Source organism: Numida meleagris, chromosome 2, assembly GCF_002078875.1.
Source record: "Numida meleagris isolate 19003 breed g44 Domestic line chromosome 2, NumMel1.0, whole genome shotgun sequence".
Lineage (NCBI taxonomy): Eukaryota > Metazoa > Chordata > Aves > Galliformes > Numididae > Numida > Numida meleagris.
The window spans coordinates 102,730,008-102,745,714 of NC_034410.1; the positions used below are offsets into that span (position 1 = coordinate 102,730,008).

General features: G+C 36.6%; 1 protein-coding gene across 2 annotated transcripts in view; it reads right to left on the reverse strand.

Annotated features, from left to right (window-relative positions):
* SS18 (SS18, nBAF chromatin remodeling complex subunit) overlaps positions 2,098-15,707 on the reverse strand; it is a 45,193-nt gene continuing 31,583 nt past the window's right edge. The window contains exons 6-11 of one of the 2 annotated variants that reach the window (XM_021386902.1): positions 13,246-13,413; positions 12,430-12,534; positions 10,209-10,301; positions 9,367-9,489; positions 6,609-6,742; positions 2,098-4,489 (exon numbers count right to left, since the gene is read on the reverse strand). In XM_021386902.1, coding sequence (XP_021242577.1) covers positions 4,463-4,489; positions 6,609-6,742; positions 9,367-9,489; positions 10,209-10,301; positions 12,430-12,534; positions 13,246-13,413 — 650 coding nt within the window. In that variant the 3' untranslated portion in view covers positions 2,098-4,462. The remainder of the gene's footprint in view (positions 4,490-6,608; positions 6,743-9,366; positions 9,490-10,208; positions 10,302-12,429; positions 12,535-13,245; positions 13,414-15,707) is intronic. The other variant, XM_021386903.1, reaches the window with a different exon arrangement.

Genomic DNA, 15,707 nt, shown 5'->3' on the forward strand with positions numbered 1-15,707 from the left:
GGAAAAGCATTTACGTGGCAATCCACCTATACCATTCGTTTAGAAAGTGTCAAGTCCAGCAAATGTAAGGCAGTGTTCTGAAGAATTCACAGACATAATGGCTTTGCTGTTCCAGCAGCTGCCTTCCCTTCCCAGATCTTTCCCACTAGAAACCTAAAGTGCAAAGCCACCTACGTACTAAACTACCTTCAAAAAAAAAATTTAAAAAAGAATATACAAAACAAGTGATGCACTGAGCAAACTCACACCAGCAGCTGACTGATGCCCAGTGAATTCCTGACGAGCAGCACTCCCTTCCAGCAGCTCTCCCCAGTCTTATTGCTGACCATGATGCCATGGGGCATGGGACATCCTTATCCTAACCTGGGTCAGACGTCCTGAATGTGTCCCCTCCCAGCTCCTCGTGCACCCCCAGCTCTTTGCAGGCAGCGCAGCACAAGAAGCTGAAAAGCCCCTTCGTGTGAACACTTCTCAGCAACAACTGAAATATCAGTATGCTATCACCATCATTCTCATCCTAGATCCAAAACACAGCACCTTACCAGCTGCTGGGAAGAAAATTAATTTGATCCTGGCTGAAACCAGGACACACTGTAACGGGAAAAAAATTCTGAACAGAACAAGACACTTCCAGTTCAAATGCACATTTCGCTTCAGTTCACCAACCTAACTGAATAGCAAGCTGCTAGCGATGCCTGCTACATGGCTTTGCAGAGCAAGCTGCTGAAAATTAAGACAAAAAGGAAACGGAATATATTCCCATCACTTACTGTCCAGGAGAAACCAACAGAAATTTCTTCCAAACTCCAGCATGATGCTTCTTGCATAAAGCTGTGAAGCACAAGGTGTTATATTCTTTCACAATAAACCATTTCATCTGACCTAATGCAGCGGTGCATGCTCTAATATATATAAATACGTATGCAATACTTATCTGTAGTACTACTAAGCTCCTAGCCTCAACACAGCGGTCTGAGTTTGCAGTTGTGCGTGCTGTAAAAAGTGTTTCCCTTTATTGATTTTAAGGGTGTTGCCTTCCATTTTCATGTTGCCTGCACCCTTCCAAAAATCATCTGGTTTACACATACCGATGTCTGAAATAAAGGGCACAAACGCTCACAGCAGTTTATTGAACTGATATAGGCTGGTACTACCCACAGAATTTCTCCTGACAGTTGAATAACTGCATATGATGAAGACAGGATTATTCCACCCCAAACCTACTGTGCTGTGTTTGTAAACATAGACCCACTGCATTTCTCAAAGTTTTAAGTGCTGAACAATCTAAGCTGCACTATTTCCACCTGACTGTGACACCTGAAGATGTATTATTTTCTCCACTTCATTTGCTGTTACTCGGTGATCCCAAGGGAGCTCTGGCATAGTTTGTATCAACCCTCACCTTTTTTGATATTTAATATTTATTCCTACTTCCCCCTCCTCCCATCTTATCTGATTTTCAGTGCTTCCCAGCCCACCTTACTGTACGCTCCATTTCTATGGGAGCTTCTCAGAGAACTTCAGGATTTGTGAACATAAAAATCAAGATAATTCCACTTGAACGTGGATCTCTTAAAACAATTTTTGTAGGTTAACAGACGGGTTTATGTTTTTTTTTTTGTGTGTGTGTGCATTCTTTTCTTCTTAATAAACATTCAGTATATTGTTTTTAAATACAAACATTTATCATCTGGTATAATGTTTTATATAAATATATGTTTAACTTACTACTGTACCCAGTTATCTTTTCACTCTAGAAGGGTTGTCTGGACTCATTTCAGAGTCAGAACAGCAGAAAGGAAAATACAATCACCTGAAAAGAAATACGATGGCAAAAAAATCACAGCACTACGATAATTAAAAATCATTTAATTCATTAACTGATCCTCTTTACTCTTCGGACATTTGTACCACTTCTGTACACAGACGCTGACTGACACACACGCTCTGTCAGTCTCTCACTTGGCTCTTATTTTCTACACACTGTAAGCAAAATGCCCAATGTAACACCTTTTTTATTAGTTTGCTATTGGTTGGTATTTATTTAATAAATAATGATTATTAAAACAAAGCTTGTATCTTGCCGTTTTTCATCACCACGCTCCTGTTGTGCATTCCCGCGTTTTTTTTTTTGTGTAGGGAAAACTGTTTCTTTTTTTAATATCTAACTTTGGTAGAAACACTCGCTTTTGAATGGAGCGATCTCCTCTTGAGTTGTTCTACTGGCATAATATCAGAGGAATAGGGTAATTTTTGTCATCGCCAATTAAAAAGTTTTACGAAACAGGACTGTTATAAAACAATTAAACCTTGCAAATGCAGTAGTCTCTAGGAGGGAAACCCTAGAGGAAATTCTGCTTATTAAAATTGCAATTTTAGTTTCCATTAAAAAGGAGAATAAGACAACAGAAGATGGGCTGGCAAGACAAATTATTTCTTAATGTCAGTTGAGCTTATTTCAAATGAGATAACATATCTACACCAGGTTGGGTTCAACACATTGTTGCCTCCTCGACTCATTTATCTAATTCAGTCATCTTGATTATAGCCTCATGGACCTTCATTTCCAGAGGAAGAATTTCGTAACAAACAGCCTACACAACATGCTGATTACTGAACAGTTAATTCTAATTAACATGGCTATGGCAAGAGAATTTTGATAAAGTCCTAGAATGCAAATACAGTTTGGTTATCCTGGCCAAATTTCTATAAAATAAAAACTCACGGCAGAGTCTCCAGATGAGACATCAGAGTGATAGGGATCTAATTTAAAGAAACAAATGAGAAAATTAAAATCACAAATAATTTATTCTTCCGTTAGAACTGATGGAGTACAGTTTTAAATAGCAACGAAGTACACAGTGGTGGAAAATTGGCACAGAACCTACAAGCATTTCATTCATAATAATGCTCCTCATGCTGTAACTGTTCAAACCTTGATGTGTATTTTCTAACAACCAACTTTAAGAAAAAGAAAACTGTTTTCCCTTAAAAAATGATGAACAAATTGAAAACCTTGTTTTCGGTCTCTATTGTCACAGATATTAGGAACATCATTTTTTTTTTCCTCAACATGATCACCAACTGAAAAAATAAGGTTTTATTCCTGGGCTAATCTGAAGTTTTGTCATCTATAAAAACTCACCAGGAATTCTTGAACACATGTATTCCTGCACAAAAGAATATTCAATTATTTATCTGATATACAGTCGCAGGACAGTCTCAAAACCAATTTTTTTGTGTACTATGCTATTGATCAAGGTGCTGCCTCTATCTCGCATGCAACACTATAAGCGTTAATGCAGTTCAAAACAAAATTTGGCATTGACCTCACCAACAGGTTTTTATATTTTATGTTATAAAACATCCCTTGGTCTCATGTTAACCAATAAGAAAAATGGACACGCACAAAAAATGCCCCCTTTCTAAAGATATTAACTCCCAGTTAGGAAAGTTTAGATAGGTTTTACAAAGTCTTCTAGGCTATTTTGATACATACAAATTATAAACTAAAGGTTAAAATACACTTATACAATACAGTCCTGTCCTCCATATTCTTTTTCAAATTCTTTGCATATTTAAGCCAGGTAAAATTAACACTTGTCGTTTTCTTTGTTATTGCAATTATTAAGAGGGATTACAGCTTGCTTATGCAAAGCTGTGACAAAACACTTGAGAAATACAACCCAAATGTTTACCTCGCTACCCAAAAAATGTTGCAGAAAATTGTCAAACTATGTTAGAAACAGTTTTTACAAAAATGCTTCACTCAGAAAAATTGGAAAGCTTAAAAAATTAATCTTTGCACAAGACTATATTATACTGTCCTTAATTATGTTCCCATTTAGATAACTGGGATTCTCATTCTTTGTACATGAACCTATCAGTGATGTACGATGCTCTTCATCTTTTTCCACTGTTACCTTTATTGTACATCATTTTGAGACTTACACAATCAAGCACTTATCATGACCCTACCCATTTTTAACAGTAGATTTCTTATCCTGTCCAGCGAGTAGTGTACTGTCTTGCATATTCACCACATGAAAAACATAATATACAAAATATTGCTGCTGTAAAAAGTGTGCATATCCCCTTCCCCCTACAAAAAAAATCTGTGGAAAAAATATTAAATTCCCATAACCTTCATAAACATACAAAGCTGTTCGCACCTTTCAGTCTGTAACAGTCTATTTGATATACAGTTTTCAACTCACTGCAAATTGCTATGTCACGTATTTTCTGTCCAATATTGCCATCTAGAGTAGAGATGTGAAATCAGCTTCTGAGAATCTATAGTCTTTAACAATTAACCCATAAAGACCGTATACTGTAAAACAGCCACAAGATTTTTTCCAAGAACTAGATGGAATGGGAGGTTTTCATCTCAGGAAGATGTCCACAGTGCTGAGAAGACAATATGGCTGCTAATAGATATTGCCTACCGGAATGTGAATACTTTTCACTGTTGGTAATTTCCATACTGACCCTAAAAAGGAAATTCAAAATACAAAATTAGACCACAAGGTATATTTTCCTGTATTAAAAGCTCAAATCAGAAGATGGTCCAAACAAACTATGATGTTAAAAGGTGAACAACAATGACAACAAATGGTAAACCGGGTTGAGTGAGTACAGAGCTTCATCTCACTAAAAATCATTTGTGTTTTAACGCAACATGATATGGATTTAAAGCCAGGAATCTAATCTGATCAGAACAGTATGACTCTGAGTTTAATACACTGCTGTGAAATTTGCAGAACACCACAAAAAATGAAAGACAGGAGTTACTGCCCACCTAAACTTCAAAACTTATTTCAAAAATAGAAGGTCACCTAAATTCAAGTAATTCAGGAAAATAATCTGTTTTCAGAGACACATAAAAGTACTCACCTATCAAAAATCACAGAAAAAGAATGGTCTATGTAGCTCAAAAACCAAGGAACATCCTGGTGAACACAACTACTAAGCTTATCGTAACAAGAATCAATATTATGTACATCCAATTGACAAAATTAGCTGGTACTCTCTCTTTCTTTTGTCAGAACGTCACATAATGCAGAGAACGCCAAGGTGAAACCATCATTGCTACAAGCTTACCGTGATCCTTCACCACAGGGTTCAAGGTCTGCAGAAACAAGTAGTGTGCTACTGAAGTGGATGTCCTCCACAGGTGCAGACTCAGCACTATTTCATGTTAAGTACCATCACAATATGACAATACTTTCAATTTCATTTTTACGTTACAATGTCAGTGTTTTCCATTGCAATATACCAATCAGTCACGAAGAAAAATTTCAGAACAGCTGCCAGAGGTGAATTTAAGCAGCACAATTCCTCAGGGAATGGCTAGCGTAGAACTGTGAAGAGGTCTTCTATAATTGAGTTTCCCTGTCGAACTTAGACTGCACAAACTGGAGAACTACAGCATACCTACACAGAGGTTTATCCACTTGTTTTGTAAAGAAAGTTGGAGGACACTCAGCAAACTGAAACCCCTTGACCCAACACGTGCCACAACCAAAGCATTTTCATGTAGCTAACACTTTGCGTGAGGGAGTTACTGTTTCAGTGCGTGAGTGCTTAGTTTACCTTTTAAATAATTAGGAAAAGTAACCGCATCTCTAAGGTACCACATTGAAAGAGTTTGCCTGTTTATTCTTCCTTGTCTTTTCCAGTTTCTGCAGGGAGGGAGCCAGCTGTTCTCCGTTAGAAATGCAGGTAACTGGGGTTAATCTCACTTCCAAAGGAAAGTTCTGAAGAATTCAACTCTTATTCTACTGACACATCAGGATTTTTTTAAACACTAAAATTTCATCTAGATCTTAATATATGTTTAGTTATCTCAATTTTATTTATGTCAAGGAAAATAATGCTGTATGTTTCAATGACATTTCTGAACTTTTTATATCGCAAAAAATATTTTTACAGTTGAGTATGTTCTATAGGAATAAAATCTGTTTCATTCTACAGTAAGACAACAGTTTTTTTATAGGAGTCCTCCAGTACAACTCCAGCCTAGTGTTTTGATGGGGTATTACTGTTTGTTTTAAACTTATTTTAGCAGAGATGGGAAAGAAGCAGCAAATTTTCAGGTTCTTCTTTCTCATGTATCCCTTTTTACTCTTTAGAGGAAACCCGTGCAAAAACATTTTCCCTTCTCCCCACACAGCTCTACAGTAAGAAGAACTTTAGTTGTACACCAGAGGTGCTTCTACAGCTGCGAGGATTACCAGATTTGTGTTTGTGGGAAAATCAATTAAGCAATTCAGCACAAGATTAAGAGATTCAGGAACCTCACCTTTCATATTTGTCATTTCATATCGAGCTATGAAACAGATCAACTTAATTTTTAAGGTCTGCAAATATTGTCTGTAGGGCCTCACTTTGCCAAATTGCATTAAACTTTGCAAGCTCAAAAAGGAATAACTAATTACACTTCTAGACAAACATTTCTGGGTAACTCAACTGTTAATAAAGTCTCGAGAACTACGCACACATGCCAGAGAGACTACATCCTCAAATTCATCAGTTAACATGGTACAAGAAACCAAAATTATCCAATGAATGTGTAAGAATCACAACTTTCTGACCGAGTGAAAGAATACCTGGTCATATCCATAAGGCCTCTGCTGCGGTGGCTGTGGTGGCCCAGGCTGTGTGGGTCTGTATCCCCCATACTGCTGGCCTTGTCCTTGTGGATAATTGGGATACTGAGGTCCGGGACCACCCTGAGAAGGGCCTGTAGAATGTTAAAATGGAAAAAGAAAGAAAAGGGGAAAAAAAAGACTGCTTAAGGAATCAGGAAGAAAATGGTACCAGTACTGGGTTTTACAACTGAGCAGGGCTAAGTATCACTACCATGAAATTAGGTCTTCTATCTAAAAGCATTATAAGGGATCAGTGGTCCTTCTCTCATCCAAAAAAGCACCTTAGCTGACAATGCCCGTTGTGCTCCAGCCATAGAAAATTAACTTCTTTTTTCTTTTTCTTCTAATTATCACACATAAGGTCACAGAACAGAGAAAAAGCAAGATGTGACAAACCATAAACAAGAGCACTTTCCACGATTTAGGGAGGCACACTCTTCTCCTGTTGTATGCTACTCTAGTTCACAACTTCATAATGCAAGGAGCAGCCAGATGATCAACTGCATTTGGTGTTTGGACTTTCTGAAGAGACCAGTAATGCTGTACTGCCAAGAAGTCACTTCTCACATCACAGTGGGTAATCATAAACGGGATGCCAGGAAAGCAAGTTATATGCATAAAATGTGTGATGTGACAACCAGTAAACGCTACTGTAGGGAGAAAAAAGGCACTGCCTACACCCCCCTCCTCTGCTCATCTTAACTTTACAGGAACAGGACAGAAAAGAACTTTGACTCCAGCCCCTCTGGCTGGAAAAGGAAGGAGCTCTTTTGTCAAGACAAACTTTCTGTCACTGTCCACAGAGTCTAAGCCTGTCAACCAATGGAAGCTGCATGTTACTACCATCAGGCGCTGAAGACATCTTTCAAAGAAAATTAAACTCATCCCCTCCTACCTTGGGAGATATGATGTCCTGTGTATTTCAGAGATACTAGCTATTTCAACACCACCTGCTAAAAACTGGCAGAGTCAGGAAGAGCTGTAACTCTGGAGAAGTGTTTTAGAAAAAACAGGGTTTTTTTTACATCACAAAAAACAAGTTACGTTTTATCAATAAGATGACTCAGCACTAGAGAGGGCTAGTTCAAGCTACGGGCACTGGACATTAAAGCCACATGAGTTTGTAACTCTTTCGGTAATTCTGGATCTACGAGACAGTCAAAAAGATGACCTAGGAAAGACAAGTTCCTTAGCGTATTACCATTCTCCTCAGGCCTCAAATCTCCTTGAACTATGCAGCTTCAGCTTTGAACAGTGGAACAAAACCTTAAAGATTGATAATAATGTCTGAGATGCTGATTTATTTTTGCAAATTAGAAAGCAATTAAATATTAAATCGAGCAAGGGTACTATATCCTAAAAAGTGCTGTGTTCATCTGACAGATGAAACTTGGCTTTTATTTATTCATGGTAATACTTTATGGTTGAATCCTAAATATTCAGTAATAAATTCTATAAAATGAAATGGAATCTGTTAATTTGGGGCTTCAATATCTATTTTTGCTTTAAAAAAAAGAAACTAAAAAGTATGCTTATCGTGCTTACAAAAAAGTAGCTCCCACAGACTTCTTCATCCCTTTGCTCTAGAATTTCTTAACGTACACTTTCAGACCATTAGATTTTATTTCTTTACTTACAGTAATCAGAATAGAGAGCTAGACAGACCTTCATTCTGATCTTCACTCTGTTCCTATGTTAAGCTTAGCAGAATGTAAGTACACAAACATCATTTTAGAACTACAACATCCGTAAGGAGTTAATTTTCTAAATGTCAGTGGATCTTCCTTAAAACTGTCTCAACATAACTGGATTTGGTGCAAACCTGGCATTTGTCTACACAGCAAAGAAGTTGCCTATGAACTTCCACGCATTCCCACAATGTTGGAACTCTTAGCATATAAACCTAACTCAAAGCTAAAGTTAGAATATATATAATTAGATTTCAGAGATTCCTTCCTAGACGTTGCATCTCTTAAGATAAATACGTACAGCTTTACAATATGCAACAATAAGCTAAAGCAAGAGCAGTATTTTTAGTATGGTCTGCTGACTTACAGTTTTCACAAACAATGTGCAAAAATTACATACTACTACTTCAAGTTTCCTGTTTGGGAGTTTTCCTCGAATCCAAAGATTACATCATTTAACTCACGGCAGATTTCTCATTCTTGCCATACATTATGTGGTTTGCACTATCAGTGCAAGCATTTTCAAGACAAATCCTTAGAAAAGATCATAGGTAATGCTGCTGTTCATTTCTTAACTCATCAGTGCAAGAAATTTAATAGAATGATTCATTTGCGTCGGATGAAATTTTAAACAGGGGCTTTGTTTGTTGTTTTTAAAGATTTTGTTCCAAATGCCAAGTCCAGAGACGAAGTGGTGTAAGTGGCTCTTTGCTAACTTCGTGCCCTCCAGCCTGTGCTCACCTAGGGGACAGAATAGAGCAGAGCTTTTCTAAATCACAGACACTTTTGAAAATATTATCTAGACATTGCTCAGCTTTCTGTGCAACCACACTGTCTAAGCTTGTCAACAGATCTCCTTCCTAACAGATGCTGTTCACTACAATTTCTTGTTTTGGTCCGCTGAAAATGAGAGCACACAGGTTTCTTGCAGAAGCCCGGACTTTTAACCCAGTAAAACCAGGACAGAATAAGATATAAGGACCTCTTAGTGTTTTCTCCAATTACTGCCTGCACCGCCAGGTTCTTACCATAACCCTGCTGTTGTCCAGGATAGCCTTGTTGGCCTGGATATTGTTGCTGTTGTGGTGGGTAACCCTGCTGTTGGGGTGGTCCTTGATATGCATCTTGCTGCTGACCATATTGTGAGTTTCCTGTAAGATGATTGCGAGAAAGAAAAAACAACTGAAGATACTTACTTTATTAAATATTTTTCCTTTTAAGATGCACAGCCAACAACACAAGAACAAAATGAAAATGCGATACTGATTTCAAAAACTGAACAAAACAAAGAAAACTCAAACCAAACAGAAGGAATTCGGCCAAACAAACTGCAGTTAAAGCCAATTTTGCAAAGTTGAACTGCAGCATTTTCAGCATCTCTGCCAAAGGAGCATTGCATTTACTGGAACATCACAGTCATAAGATCATGACTATACTAAATAAAATAAAAAAGACAAAATTAAGGACAGCTACAAGAGCACAGACTAGCTACACAAGATCAGCAAGCTGTTTCCTAACGGCACTATAATTATACAAAATATATACACACACAAAAAGATTTAGAACGGAACCAACAAATTTATGTTTAAATAAAAATTTCCATTGAGATTAAAAAAAAAAAAATCTCTGAAGTGTTTTAGTCATTTTACTGTTGTTAGAAATGGCAAATTATGGTTACACATTTTAGGTGTTTGCAAGAAATTATTCTGAATGCTTCGAGTTCCCTGCAGTTTTCAAGACAGCCAGCAACTAGTATTCTACAAGAGCTTTGCATGGGTATAAGTTGTGTTGTGCAAGAGTTTTTGTTCCCGTTGCGGGTGGGGGAGGAAAGGGGATGTATGTGCGTATGTGTGTGAAGGTATATAGATACCTCCTTCGTAGTAATGTTGTGAGGAATCCTCATAAGGCCTATCGTAGCCTTGTTCAGGATACGACGGTTGCTGATAACCGTAATCATTATGACCTACATCAATTCGACAAGAGACAGGAAGAAACGTTAATGGCCTCTGAGTGAAACCCCAAGAATATTTCATTTCTCAGAAAAATGAAAAAAAAATGTCAACTGGATATACATGAAAAATATTTTTCAATTGTATTAGCCAAAGATTTATTAATATGATTTTCTTTCATATTGAATTAACATGTGACAGGAAAAAAAAAGCTTAAAGCAGTAGTTTTAGCAACATCACAGCAAAGGATGATCTTAACCTTCTGATAATCCTTGTTGGGGGAAAAAAAGTACTTTATCTTTCACTCAAAAAAAAAAAGAAAGCATTTAGGCCTTTCACATGTAAATAACCTGAATTAAATTAGAATGAACAAAGAAAGCAATTATCATACTTTGTCTAACACCTGTTCTGCTGATCTCCAATTCGAAAGCATATGCTAAAAGCAGTGTGAAATAGAACAAATAAAGCTCAATGAAGTTATGAATTACAGTCTACATTAAATCCTGCTTAGAAGTGACAGAAGAATAACATTCTCGAGGTCATTTTTTCCCTACAAACAGAATTCCTACAAGGCTTAGTGAACTTTTCCTCCAGTCCTGAGTAGAATCACTACAAATGAACTTTTCTATTCAGAGACTATAGGCATCTCCGATTATGAAACCAATACATGCAGTAAGCACCCCACCTGTTTGCTGCTTTAAGAGAAAGCACATCTTACAGACAAAAAAAAAATCCTATCATGTTGCTACTCTGGTCAAGAAATGAAACTGAAATTTTGCTTAAATCCTGAATAAAATTAGATCAGGTAGCTAGCATAGGAGAAAACAGTTTAAAAATAAGTAGTCTTTGTAATTAGTTCTGGAACTGTATAATACTTCATGGACTTAACCTAATAAAATAAACAATCATTAACACAACTCTTAACAATACAATCTCTAGTTGCATAGAAATCTGATAATGAGGTAGTGATAAAGGACGAATCTTTAAATGGAATAATTATTGGTGAACTCCTCTGTGCTGCCACAGATCTCTCAGTGGTTATGTCCAACTGCCTTCACTATAGTAAATATATTGCAACCATTTAAACTTCATGTTGATAACATAAAAGTTCAAAAATGAAAGCTTAATAATTATGAGTTATGCACACAGTGAAAGAACTTTGCACATATATCTCCAAAAATAACACATGTAAACTTATATAAGCATGGCTTGTTGTATCTTAAAATCAGTTTAACAGAAATGAAAATTCAGATAATTAACCTGTGCCCTTTTATTTGCAACAAGTAGTAGCTTTGACAACTACACTGCTTAGCTTTGTGTATGCTTTTTTTTTTTTTAAAACATGAACATCTACCACATTCCCTGAACTTCTTAGGAAAGCATTACATTGCACACATGGCTCTCACAGTAGTTGTGACTCAACATTTTTGTTCTCCCAGTTTCTGCTCAGCCTAAAAACAGGTCAGTTGCAACTTTTCTAACTTATAACACAATTCAATGGCCTTTAGCACTCTAAATTCCATGAGGTAGGAGGACAAATTTATGCAATTCCAAGTTATGGTCTTGTCTTGAAAGCCCTGGGGGGGGCATCTAAAGAGGATTCACAATTACAAGCTCCTCACGGCAGGGACCGTTTTACTCCTCTGTGAAAATTATGCTGAAGGCCCATACCAATAGCAGCAAGAACACACGAAAACTAAGCACTATGTTAAAAAATAGAATATTTGCAGAAAAACACATTTCTTAAGCAAGGTATTCCATTTCAGTAGAATCGTTATTAAAACGCTATCACCCCCTCTCTTATTTATAATGAAGTTATAACTTAATTCATCTCAATTATACTAGACATACTAAAGAGCCCTCCTTTTAGATACACCAATTACAGATTCTTCACTTTGAAATACTAAAACTGCTGTTTATAGTTTCAAATGTGAATATTACAAATCGCATACTCTAAATTGTAAAATTAACTACTCATAGTAACTTAAACTGTATAAACAATTCTGAATTTGGAAGCTTTTGTAAATGTGAGGTATGATATTCCATTACTACTCTTGCCCCATTCCTTAATTTTGGGCATACGTCTGCATTAATATTGGGCAGGTATAGAAAAGGGGAAAGTCAACATTTATGAGAGATTACCATCAGGGTAATATTGCTGGTTCATGCCTTCTGGAGGACCTTGTCCACCATGACTGTATTGGTCCCCATAATAGTCTTCCTGGCCTGAGTACTGCTGTGGTGGGCCTGAAAAACCACAACCAGTCAATATGTAAATAACTTGTTTTCTCTATTATAAAGCTTGCTATTTTCTGATTTTACCATGAGAAATATTTCTCAAATGTACTCCCCACCCATATCGTTGCATTTACGACAACATATGTAATCTCTTTGACTTAAAAAAAAATACATCTCTATATATTTTATACACACACACAAACATACAGTTGTTCGGCTGCATCAGATTGAGCACACATACATCAAACTTCAGTTCTGAGATCATTTTAGGAACACATGTATAACAGCACCAAGCATTAAAAATAAAATTACTCTTTTTCTAAAAGGACTGGGAAAAAAAAAGGACAAAATGAAAAAAGCAAGGCCGCAGAACACTGTTCCTTTTTTGTAACTGAGCAAATTCAGAACCAAGCAAGTACTTCACTCCTTTTCTATACCTATCATTTTAATATCAAAACAGAATCTGCATCAGCATGAGATGCGTATTTTTAGATACTTTCTGTCAGAAAGAACACAAAACAAAAGAAACTCTTGCCTTCAAATTTAATTGTGATATCAGTAACCTGCTGCTAAAAGAACCACAAAGAGTCTGCAAACAAAACCTGTAACTGGAACACCCAATGATTTCACTGAAATCTGGTGTAAGCAAGAAAGTGATTTAAAATAATTTTTAAGACAGTTAGTTAAAATCGATGTAAGAACACTGAAGTGAAGTCCTACCTTGCTGTGGCGGTCTGTATGGAGGAATCTGTCTCTGACCCATCATGTGATTGCCTTGGTTAACTTGGCCCATCATTCCCATTGGTGGCTGCTGTCCCTGGTAATGCTGGCCACCAGCTTGTGGCATATTGTATTGCTGGGAAGGAGGCTGCTGGTGCATCATTGGACCTATGAAAGAAAAGTAGCAAATATGTCTTCTGTAACTCAACCTTAAAAAGCAGATCAAAAAAGTCTCTATTTTTAGTTCTTTCACGTGGATCGGTTGTTTCTGCACCTATGCAAATGTACACAATGAACTCAGTAACCAAGTTATGAAAGAGAACTCATACCAAGTAGGACTGCTTTCTAGACCTTTTTTTCCCTTTGAACTACAGACACTAATTTATTCATGCACAAATAACTGAAATGTTCTTCATTTTTGTATGTTTGTTTTAAAAAGAACCTGCAAAGAAAATATAGAAAAATACCTGATGGTGAAACCTTGGGAAGTTGTAGAAGCATTATTTAACATTGTGAACACTTTAGGGCATAGTTTTAATACACATTTAGTTGTTGTTATAGTCCATTAACAAACCACCTAGCTGTTATCACAAAACAAACAATTTTATTTAGCCTGTAAAGACAAACTGCTTGTACAACTGAGTCAGACAATCATGCAACAGGCATTATGCTGAAAGACCCACAGGAATATATGCTTTGCCTACCACACAATAGTCCCACACAGCCTAATACAAAAATCTTTCATACCGAGCTGCTGAAAATTTCTATAAGCCACAGAAAGAGAACAAGAGAGATCAAGTACTGCTCATGTTTTATCAACCAAGAAAATCTGGTTAAGGCTGAACTTGGAGTCATGTTAACCACAAATGAAAACAGGCAGTTAAAGACTGACCCACTGACACAATATAGCAATGAAAATGATGATTGAGCCATTTTATGTGAATGTAGGTTATACTGATAGAACTTTTAATACAGAATAGCCTCTTCACTTCCTCAGAAGAGTTATCTCAGTATTAAAATCTGAAAAGAGTTGTGACAAGGAGCTAAAATTTTCAAACAATCTATTTTCATAATATGCCAACTGAAAAAAAATAATGCACATTGCACATTTTGTAAAGGTAATTATACAACAAAATAGAGAAAGTAATTAGTCTCATTAAAAAAAAAACAACAAATCATAGTATCAGACTAGAACAGCCACACCTTGTCTACATACCAAGAGAAAAAAGTTCTCATCTACTTGTACTGTATACTTGTTTCAGCCACTGCATTTCTTTTTTTTTTTTCTTTTTTTCTTTTTTAAATAACAAGGTGCTAGAGCACTAGCAGGAAGTCCTATGTAGGAACTGCAGTGCTACAAAACTAGCTAGGTACAGTCAGTACCAACAATGGATTTACAGATGGAACAGAATACAAAGTCACTTACGTCCTCTCTGTGTGGGGTTACAAGAGAAAGTTAAGCCAAATTAATTAATGGTATGAATTCAAAGTGTGTTAGTTAAACCCATTAAACCCCTGTGTGGAACCTTTCAGTGAGAAGCGAAGTGGCCTTAGTTCCGTTAAGCTTAATTTTCCTCTGAAGATAAATATTGGCCACTCTTAAAATGATCTAGTTCTGTTTCTACTCTTCAGGGTGACGGTTTCCATGTTCCGATATTGAAGTATAAAAAAAAAGTTTCTATTTTGATACTATAATTATTTTTCACTTAAAAATATGTTTCATTTTGATCTTCTGAACAAGGAGGTAATTTAGATCATTCCGTTTCACTGCTTTTCTGTTTAGAGGTACTGAGAAAGATTAGGCAGCCTTTAAAAAAATAAAAACTTCTTGCCATAATATTCCTAGATCTCAAGAAAGCTTGTTAATTAACCATATTAATATTAGTCACAATACAGTGTGATAAAATGTGTTGGGTCCCCATGGTGCAATGTAGAGGTTTTCTGTTTGCTTTTTAAATTAGAACTTCATTAACGCTTTGTAGAGCCACAATGAGAATTCACTGCCCTGTATCAGACTGTGTATTGTGTTAATAACTGAGTGCCTGGCTTCCTTCCAGTTAGGTTCACAACTCTGTCTCACTACGAAGACACATAGGAGAACAACCATGGCCTCCATCATCTCACAAACTAGAACCATTTTACGCAGAAGTTTTGAGGGGCAGGGGAACTTTGAATTTGCTTTTTCTACATTATCATGTTCTGTTCAACCGCTCAGTTCGAACAGTCTTCTGCACCTACCAATAAAAAGCTTGTTCCTGTTCCAGCCAGTGTTTCATAAGGAGGACTGATATACAAGAAAGAAAAGGTATGAACATTTAAGTAAAAATAGGTTGGTACCAGATCTTTTTAAAAATCCAGCTAATCCTGGGGCAATTTGCTGACAAGACACTACCTAAGGAATCCGACAACCTAGCTGTCAGACACACAAAGCAAATGGAGAGAAAAAGAAAAGCAAACTAGAA